This window comes from Gymnodraco acuticeps, unplaced genomic scaffold, assembly GCF_902827175.1.
Source record: "Gymnodraco acuticeps unplaced genomic scaffold, fGymAcu1.1, whole genome shotgun sequence".
NCBI classification, from domain to species: Eukaryota; Metazoa; Chordata; class Actinopteri; order Perciformes; family Bathydraconidae; genus Gymnodraco; species Gymnodraco acuticeps.
Genome location: NW_022991435.1, coordinates 1,797,389 through 1,808,267, shown reverse-complemented (window position 1 = coordinate 1,808,267; position 10,879 = coordinate 1,797,389). Strand labels below are relative to the sequence as shown.

The 10,879-nt window shown below is 37.8% G+C and overlaps 1 protein-coding gene across 2 annotated transcripts; it reads left to right on the top strand.

Moving 5' to 3' along the window:
* Positions 1-1,709: 1,709 nt before the first annotated feature.
* Positions 1,710-10,331, top strand: LOC117532635 (endophilin-A2-like). 2 transcript variants are annotated; one of them, XM_034196004.1, is made up of 9 exons: positions 1,710-1,964; positions 5,281-5,349; positions 5,498-5,714; positions 5,876-6,009; positions 6,220-6,378; positions 6,918-7,021; positions 7,284-7,417; positions 8,263-8,319; positions 9,047-10,331. In XM_034196004.1, the coding sequence occupies exons 1-9, from the start codon at positions 1,920-1,922 to the stop codon at positions 9,232-9,234; spliced, it is 1,107 nt and encodes a 368-aa protein (XP_034051895.1). In that variant the 5' UTR covers positions 1,710-1,919; the 3' UTR covers positions 9,235-10,331. The 2 variants fall into 2 exon arrangements, with proteins under 2 accessions (XP_034051895.1, XP_034051896.1); XM_034196005.1 differs by lacking the exon at positions 8,263-8,319.
* Positions 10,332-10,879: the final 548 nt, after the last annotated feature.

Genomic DNA, 10,879 nt, shown 5'->3' with positions numbered 1-10,879 from the left:
CTTTTCCAATATGATAATTGTATGCATTTCTCCATATCACAAATTAAATATAATTGAACCTGAGGTACAAGTTTACCTTGTAAACAGTAGCTATAATAAGATGTAACCAAAGTCTTTAAAAACAGGCTTCCTCCAGAGCTTTTCGGGAGCAACCAGCTATTAAATTCTTCCTTGATGGAGGTTTTTTCTCTCACAAACTTAAAACAATTTAGCTATGGCTCTGTGAAATTCTGATCGGTTTTTTTCCCCCTAATTTATGACATTTTCTGAACCAGATGATTAATCGAGAAAACCTTGATCAAACTGATTGATTAAGAAAAAGATCATTAGTTGCAAACCTAGATGAACTTAATAACTAACACTACATTTTATAAAAATCTTAGTTTACTATTAGTTTACTTAGTTACTACTGTGTGTGTGTGTGTGTGTGTGTGTGTGTGTGTGTGTGTGTGGTGTGTGTGTGTGTGTGTGTGTGTGTGTGTGTGTGTGTGTGTGTGTGTGTGTGTGTGTGTGTGTGTGTGTGTGTGTGTGTGTGTGTGTGTGTGTGTGTGTGTGTGTGTGTGTGTGTGTGTGTGTGTGTGTGTGTGTGTGTGATGGGCCATTCTACCGAATTGGACCAAAGTCAGGTTGGAAATGTTTTGAGATTTTGTATGTTTTTTTCCAAAAACGTTGTCCATATATATTTTGTACCATATCTAAATTACACATATCTTGTAAAAGAACCGTACATTTTTACATCGTATTTTCAGACTGTATTGGAATGTTCTTCCTCTACCAAAAATGGTCACTACCGAAACATAGTAAATACGCTGTAGTGAAAGTATTATTAACCTGTTACGATTGTTTTACCTTCCCTTCTCTAAACAATTAAATCAATGAAATTTAATTTGTTATCAAATTTCAAAGTTCAATTTATACAATTCATAAAAATCATAATGCAAACTTTCTTTCTAAAAATGCATAATACTGATCATATTGATTCCAGAGTTGATGATTGTTGAAATTGAACATACATTAAACCAATCAGTATCATATCATTTTAGTTGATTAGTCAATATATTTTAATTATTTACAAAACATCCAGTGTTTCGGTAGTGACCACAGTATTTTGTTCTCAAGGTTGTATCATATTCCCTCAACCTTATTGCTTAATCTTAACTCATAACTTGCCTTATGTTGAAGTGTGAATGTTTGAAGCTACTGACCCAGAATCAGCACTTTAGTAACAGGCTGAAATAGAGGGGAATGAGGCTAGAATGGGTGATCTGTTCGGTATTTTGAGCAAAACACTTCAGACATGTGTTTTATATATATCTGAGACCTATAATATATGCCTAACAATAGTATAATAAGAGACCTTAAAAGTAACACACTGATTTTCAAACTTTAAAACACTTTTATTTCAAAACTATGGGATTTACCTGCTGTGTTATTTAAAGAAATTGAAATTTAGATGTCAGGGTTGGGGACAGCTACTTCCCAATAGAAAGTACCCTATAAGATGTTTTTGTATATATTAAGCTTATCACGATCTAATTGAATGCCTTGTGTTTAAATATACCATAACATATTCTTAGTAAATATCTCTATGTCTGAATACTTAATTGTTTTGTTACATCGTTTTTCTTGTTGTGGGACCGCACTTTGTACTAATTCGGTAGAATGCCCCATATATGTGTGGATATGTGTGTGTTGACCATAGACTGTAGGCCTATATGTGTTGACCCATTTTATCCACCAGGACGGATCCTCCCACATGAAGCTTGGCCAGGAAATTGTGGTTGCCTAGCAAGTTTCACTTCCACGGTGCAAAGTTTGAAGACGTGTAGCTCGGCTGCTTTCTGGATCCTGTAAAGTACAAACTCACAGAAAATATTACTTCCCCGGCTAGGTCCAGGTGACAACACTGACGGTGCAAGATGTCCGTCGCGGGATTTAAGAAGCAATTTTACAAAGCGAGCCAGGTAAAAGGGCGATTTTTTTTTTTTAAAAACAAACATTAACTGGTAGCTAAGCTAACGATAGCTAACTGTCGTTACTTTTATGTAATTGGCAGGCCTACTTGGTAAAATATGATTTATTTGCTTTTGGATTTATATACGTAACCTTTATAAAACGGTTTAACTCGTGGACTCGTATACTTCTAGTTATATTGTTATTAAACTCTTCAACAACTGTCAAATGTGTTTTTGCTCACAGGTTACGTCAACGTTAACTCTTAACGTATGTCAATGTAACGTTAGAGCGATAAGACTTTGACGTTTGTAACGTAAAGTTAGCTAGTTACCTTAACACTGACTGATACTAACGTTAAAAATGCATTTTTGTAGTTTGCTTAATTTGTCGTTGTTCTGCCCTAACGTATTGTAACGATAATGAAGCAATACTTTTGTAGAGCGTTGCATAACGTTAAACATGGTAAACTTAATCAACTTTAATAGTTGATAAACGAGTTTCAAGCCACATTTAGTCCAACTTTTAGTATTTCTCCCGTATCCAACGTTTAAGTATGCCTACAGGCTAATGCTATGACCGACTAAAATAAATCGGGCATTGAAAGGATGAGTCTCTGCTCTGAGGAAGATACTTTTTATGATTGTTGGTGGATTCATCGTGTTTTTTATTTAGTTTGGGTTGGTTTACCAGTATCTTTGTCACTTAAATTGTAATACCTCAAAGTAATGTTCATGTTTGCTATCTCTTGGATTACATCATGTTTTCAAAAACACATGACAAAATACTCAATTTGTTGTGGTGATATTATGGCTCAAATCTCACAACACGTGTTTCTGTCATCACTCAGTTTAAGTGTCCCCTATGTTTCCAACAATAGAACTGAGCTGACATTTGAGCCATGTTTAATCTCATGACATAAGCCTTTATATTGAGATTTTTTTTCATGTATATTTATTTATCTTTACATTTATTTTATTCGGATTTATCAAAGAAAAGGCATAACATAGTCAATTATTCATCTCTAACATAAAACAGATCCATAAAGTCATGCAGGCACAGGGATTATTTGCTATCATCTAAATGCCATACTTTTTTCTCATTTGCAATATGAACCTTACAGTTTCCATGTGCTCACACATGACAAACTGAAAGCAAAAGTCAACACTGACATCAGGCCAATTAAACTAAGAGAAGCAAGTCAAATGTATTAAAATGGGAGTGACATGCCAAACGTCTGACTGCCTCCATGATGTGTACAGACGTTCACAGTAGTCTGATCATCTTGTAGTAATTGATCTGGGTTTCCTTGTGCGTTCAACATGGAAGTATATATGGAATATTGTAGTTTTTATATTTGATGTTGTAATTTATTGTCTTCTGTTTACATCGGTAGGAATGTGTTATTTATTATCTGCATGTGCAGCACTTTGGCTCGACCGAAAATCGTTTTTAAATGTGCTATAGAAATAACATTTGATTTGATTTGAAGTTGCACTCATCCTACCTGTTCAAAAAATATAACTGTTGGCTCTCAAGACAGTTAAACTATAAACACACCACTACAAACATGAAGCTCAATGACACATAGCCTGCAAAACCGGTGGCCTATGTTTTGATGACACTTGCCTTGCAACAGGTCCTTGCTTTGGCATTATGTGACTGGTTGGTGACACCTCCTAACTCAATGGGTGTGTAATGGAATCTTAGTTATCTGAATACTCTGCCTAAACCAGCTTCCAGTAGAAACCAACTTTAGTCATTATGCTAACTAGACAGATGTCATTCAAATAAACAGGGTCTTATAACGGGGTGGAGGAGTATAATCCATTCTGTAAATTAGTTGCCTTAGTTACTCCAAGTCATACCACCATAAACAAAACTGGATTTTATAAATAATTTTATATAATCTTCTGCTAAATAGCCAACCAAACATATAAAGCTGACATTGTTGTACACATGGTGCTTGCACCTGCTGTTTCCTAATGTTCTGCATCATGTTATAGATAGATAGATAGATAGATAGATAGATAGACACTTTATTGATCCCAATTTGGGAAATGATTTCGTTACAGAAGCAGCAGTGTGTTCAGACATTTAAAATACAAATAGTTTTAAAAAAAAAGTGGAATAGAGATGTTAGTTTCTTTTGTGTTTTGCTTTTGTCAACAAGAGACAAGACTAAACGCAAATGCTTTTTATTAAATGGGTTTCATTTGTTTAACCCCTCTCCTAAAACTACAATCGAAACACAAGTTTTTCAAGATAGATTACATTGCATAGTAAGACCAGGATCGGAAGGCAGGTTTATTAGTCATGGAGGACAAAATCCTGTGCTGGCAATTATAAAGCCAGATGGGTTGCTGAAAGTCTGTTTCTACATGGCACAAATTAACATCTGGGACCAAGAGATTCATTCATTGCAATTAAAATGCTGTTTATTAGACTTCATCATTTGGGAACATGTGGGGCTGAATTATTGCCCATGAATCAATTGGGAATCAGTGCTTTGGGCTTTTTAAGAACCACTGACTGATTCCTACAAAATAACTTTACCAAGCCTGTGCATTGTATAAACTGAAGAGATAGATTGATCCATCTGGTCATAGTCTTGTGTGCAGTATGGTGCCGATAGATGCACAAAGTTGAACCAAATTCGAAAACACACAATGAGTCTCTGTTTTGCCTGCCAGCCAACTGCACTGGATTTTAAGGTTTGTTGCTCTGAGGGAGAAATAGAGTGCCTTGTGTGAGTCAGGATATGAATTGAGAGGAAGATAAATGTATGGTGTGTGTTTAGTAAAAGCATCTATGGATGTGGTTGTAGTGTAGGAAACTGCAATGTGTGTGCTTACCTGATTGGGCAACAAGTGAAAACCCTTAGCAGAATTCTTTATGGAACGCAGATTCCCAGTAGAGAGGAGTTGAGGTTCCTCCGTTAACGGAAAACATGGGTATGGCTTGGAATTTGAGAACTGTGTTAACCAGGCCTGGAAAGGATCTATTCAATATCCCCTAAAACCCTGGCACCCCTCTGTGACCCTTAGGGGCCCTTAGTGTTCATATCTGTCAAAATATACTATGGCCTTCATACTTTATCATCGTTGTTAAAACAAACAGTAAATGACAGAAAATATTTAGATATCTGTTCTTATCCTTCATCAGCTCAATGATGTTATGTTCTGTAATTGGCGTTCCAATAGGAAATGCAGTGAAAGATGGTAATATATTAACAATATTGTAATGTGTATTAAAAAATATGAAACAATATTTTTACCGTACACAATAAGGAAAGTATTCATGTCTTTTGAATCTCTGTTTTCACAGCTGGTGAGTGAGAAGGTTGGAGGTGCAGAGGGAACCAAACTGGATGAAGACTTCAGGGACCTCGAGAGGGTAACTTACATACATTTAAAAAAATATCTTTAAGAAACATGTAGAATAACTATATTTTCTTTTGTTTTACTAAAAGTTGTGTCGCAAATTCACAAGGGCATACATCTGGGCATATAGATTATTGTCTGTCTCTATCCTGTACCACCAGAAATCCGATGTTACCAGCAAAGCTGTGATTGAAGTCATCAATAAAACAACAGAGTACCTCCAGCCCAACCCCGCAACAAGAGCTAAGCTTACCATGCTCAACACGGTGTCCAAAATGCGCGGGCAGGTCAAGAGTCCAGGATACCCCCAGCCTGAGGGCCTCCTGGGGGAGTGCATGACTAAGTATGGACGGGACATGGGCGAAGACACCAACTTTGGTAAGAACAGAGGCAGTTAGAGGATGAGATATAGGGTGGACACAATATGTATGTTATGGTGTATGTTCGTTCAGGGTTTGACCATTAATCTGTTTAGTATAGTGCCAATGATTATTATTAATGTGCTTCTCTCAATAATGCCTGTGTGTGTGAACGTACAGGTGGAGCTCTAGTAGACATTGGGGAGTCAATGAAGAGGATGGCCGAGGTCAAAGACTCTCTGGATATTGATGTGAAACAGAACTTCCTTGACCCGCTACAGGCAGTCGCTGAGAAGGATATCAAAGACATTCAGGTAGAGTCTAAGATTTGGTATGCTTCCTGTACAGGCCAGGCAGTGAACAATAAGCTCTGCAGTCTGCAATAGTCAAACAAATATTTACTGTCCTGGTACATAAGGGTTTAATTAAATTCACATGTTTAAATCATGCAATTTGATCATGAAAATACTTGGATCTTCATGTGATACTTCATCCTCCCAATCCCAACTCTTTCCGCCCCTCAGCACCACCTGAAGAAGCTCGAGGGCCGCCGTCTCGACTATGATTATAAAAAGAAACGTCAAGGTAGAATCCCAGATGAAGAGCTCAGGGTGGCTCTGGAGAAGTTCCACGAGTCCAAAGAGATGGCAGAAGGCTCCATGCACAACCTGCTGGAAACAGATGTGAGTAACGCAGACACTGACCTTTGTTACAATGCAGACAGCACATTAAAAGCTACTCGAGTTGTTTATACAATTATGCAAACACTACAATAACCTGGTTTATAAAGTAGGCAAAGAAAACATGACCAGTGTCAGTAATCCATAATAGATTTAGTTAAAAACTGTTTGTTATTTTGTCCATTGAGTACTTGCTATAATATACATTCTGGCTCCATGCTTTATTCCTACAGCCTCTCAGCTAGCAAACCATGTGTTACTTCTTTTTAAGAACAGTGTGTCAGGTGACATGTGTTGTTCTTTTCCACAGTGACTTGCAGAAGTTTGAGCTTGTCAAACTGGTTTTGCTTAGTGTTTACCATTTTAACACATTCTATGATGAGATTGACAAGAGGGAAGTAATTCTGATAAACAACAGCTGTAATGACAAACAAATAGAATAATGAGAGAATAGAAACGGCTAATGTGTAAGAACTGTTTTTAAGGACCACTGCTGTTTGTGTGTTAGGCCTTGTTCTACAATAGATTGTGTCTGCTTGTAGGTGGAGCAGGTGAGTCAGCTGTCTTCTTTTGTGGAGTCTCTGCTGCAGTACCACAAACAGGCGGCGCAGGTCCTCGAGGAGCTTTCTGACAAGCTGAGAGAAAGGTCAGTGGCGTGACTATTTGAACAGTACATCATGCCTTATGTATGTCGAGGCCGTGTCCTCTGGCTTGAAGATTCAGGACCATTTAATGTGAAATAAAAATGAATAAAAGCAGTTAATGTTACTGATGAATTATTATTGACTTTTCCCTTATTACAGAAATGAAAAACGATCTTTACTAAATAATAAATAGAGTAGATTTGTTTTGATTCTGCTAATTTACTATCTGTATTGGTGATGTGTTTTCTTTCTGATTGTGTGCAGGGTGACTGACGCTCAGGCTCGACCAAGGCGCGAATACGCACCCAAACCCAGACCAGTGTATGACTATGGAGAGGTGGAGAACTCTAACGGAGCATACACACCAGCTGCATCAACCCCTCCAGCCTACTCTCCAGGTAAACTCACTTTTAAATATGTTGTGAGAGTGTGCTTGAGTGCGTGTGTATATGTGCACAAGGCCTACTCTAGGGATGCATATCGTTGACTTTTTTACGATACCGATACCACTGAACGATACCGATACTCAACCGATACATATCGTGATACTTTGAAAATGTATCATCCCACAATTACTCCCATGAAGTGCTTTACGATATAGTTAACATGTCAAATGAATATTAAATTAAATTGTGGGACTTCTTGGACCTTTTAGTACTGAACAAACAATGAAAAATACATAAAAAATATGAAGAAAACCGATTATGGAATATCTTTTATAACACCCGCCATCAGGTGTGCCGCGTGAATAGCACATCTTGTCAATGCAAACAGACCGTTATAGCACCGTTATAATTAATGTTAAACCTGAGATTCGACTAGAGAACAAATACATAATAGAATAATGGTCATGAGATCTCGGCATTGCACAAACAAACAAATCTCATCTTTAAAATCAACATTTGCCTTCACTGGTGAGAGAAAACAAATCCCATCACAGTTCATTTCTGGGACTTTTACCTTTCTAGTATTGAACAAACAATGAAAAATACATAAAATATGAAGAAAAATGATTATGCAATCTCATTTATAACACCCGCCATCACGGGCCACGGACTCACTTTTAAAATTAATTAAAAAAAACGGATCTGATTTTGGTACGGTATACCGTAGCCACCAGTAACCGGTATTTCAGTAATACCGGATACCGGTATGCATCCCTAGCCTACTCCCAAGAAGGCATGTGTGCAAGTCAATCTCATTCTTAAGACTGATGTGTCTTTCCTTCTGCGACATTAACCAGCCCCAGCACAATATCCAGGTCCAGCCTTCCAAAGAACCTCCGTCAAGAGCAGAGCGCGTGAGTGAGAAAAGATAACGTGTCACCTACAGGGAACTTGAAAGCTTGACTACTCTCACTCACACTGGAGCCCATCTCTGTGGCGCAGAGGTGTCTGCATGTCTGCGTCATGTTCAAGGATCGGACTAACATAACTGAATGGTGTTTAATGGATCCAGTGTGTCAGGTCCCAGGACAAAACAGGGGTTATTGTGTGTGATTATAACTGTCTGTCCAAGGCTGCAGATGCATATAATTATCAGCAAACAACTTGCGTTTTAAGTGATCAGTGATTGCAGTAGTTAATCAAAGTTGTCAGTTAAATCTAAAATGTTATCATTTTTCTACCTGCAGTCACGGTTTGGCTGAATTGTATCTATCTGTATGTATGCCTGTCTAATAACTGATGAAGCTTCTGAACCTCAAGAAAAATCATTACATTCCTCACTATACAGATATAGTCAGGGTTAATCTAACAGTAGAATGCCTCTGGCTTAGACTTGAGAAAAGTTATATTTGGAATAAATTAGTTTGGCTGTCATGACATTGATTTCAATCTTAAGGTTCAGAACAATTCTCCTTTACCTCACTGCTGACTAACTCATAACTTGTTTTATTCCTCAGTCATACTGGAAAACATACTGGTGACACAGGAAATACTAATCTATTTGAAGGGAAATTAATTACATGACTTTATTAGTTGTTTCTCCTTCCTTTAATCCCCACCTTTGTCTCTCTTTCTGTGCAGCTGAGCCTTGTTGTAAAGCCCTGTATGACTTTGAGCCAGAGAACGAAGGCGAGCTGGGCTTCCGCGAGGGCGACATCATCACCTTGGTCAGTCAAATCGATGAGAACTGGTTCGAGGGAGCCATTCGCGGCAAATCTGGATTCTTCCCCAACAACTACGTGGAAGTGGTGGTGCCTCTGCCACACTGAAAACAGCCAGGCAAGATGAGAACTACAGAACGGAGAGGGTGAATAGTGGCAGAGGTAGTGATTTCAAACTCACAAAAAAACAAAAGATATTTTCTCTTTATTGTAGTAATCGCATAACCATCTCAAGATAAAGACCTTATATGTACCTAGGAGTTATTGAGTATAGAGCTTTTTTTGTATTCTGTCAGATTATGTCAACATTTAGTTGTAATGGTAAGGAAAGAGGGATTTTTAGTGACAGCTTAACTATTGGGTGACTGCCTTTACAATATCTTAAGTATTTACATTCACTCTCAATGCACCTGTGCACTTTGTACACTACACCTCCATTACCGGGACTGATGAAGAAAGATCGAGACAAGAAAGACATCTGTAATGACGTGCAGCCGTTTCAAACACTAAGACGTGCAACTTTATTCTTTCATTCTTAACCTACTTTATATTTACAAGACTACATTTCTTGTTTTATGTACTGTTTATACTGACATGTATACGCATGCATTCTTCCAAACACTATTAGCTACACTCCCAGTTCTCACTGTGCCTTCAGGCTTAAGTTTTGTAAGTAAGGAGCACTGCTTGCCTTCTGTTGCTGTGTATGACTATCCTTTACTGCCATCTAGTGGACCGAGAGATCATTCTTAGCTACTGGCGCTGTCACACAACCGCTATTATCTTTTGCCAGATACAAAACAAACCAAAACAATATTTGACCAGATCCTTTTTTTAGGGGGCATGTCTGTATGAGGTCGAAAACGTTTCTTGAAAACATATATAAAACTTGAAAAATAGCTGATATCAGTCAGCCGGTAACATTGACTGACTGCTGTATAGCACATGTTTTCAGAGAAACTGATCAGAGAAACTGACATTTTTACAAACGCATATATATTCAAGACCAAAATAAGTGGTTATGTAGTCGATTGTAAAGAGCTGGAGGGCGACCATAAATATGCCTAGTTTTATAACACCAACTGTTGCCACGTTGTTATTGATTTAATTTATCCAGAGTTCCTCACTGCACTCCACTGTCTCTTACAGCTGATGTTGGGTGAGACTGCTGTTTGACATGCAAATAAAATTGAAACAACCTCATGCGCGCAATGCTGCATAATTTTGTTAAATGTTCGAGATTTTTATTTGCAAACATCGGGTTTTAAATTAATTTGACATTTTGTAAAGACATTTGTTTCCATTCCAGTGAAACTCACATGTAATATGACTCAGCATTACACAAAAGCCATAAGTGCCCTTCAGCTTAATTTTCTCAGGCTGTATTGATACTGCTGGCAGTGTCGCTCACAATGTGTTGTGGGCTTTTATCAAACTGTTTGTCGATGTATTTTCAGTCTTTGATTTGTTTTCTCCAAAGTGCTGGGGTAAACTTGGCTTTACTACTCCAACCTATAATTTGGAGCATGAAAATTAATCTGATGTGTTGTGTTTCGGGTATTTTTGGACCTGCCTCTGTTGGAACTGTGCACTAGACCTGCCAGAAAATGCTCCATAACTATCTCCGAACTGTTGTGTAAAGAATATAGTAATAATGAGGAAGGCCTATACACAATGACCGGTTTCAGTTTCAATTAAGTCTTTTATAAGCTGACTATAGACTGTGAGGGTTTGTGCTGTTCACTTAAATACC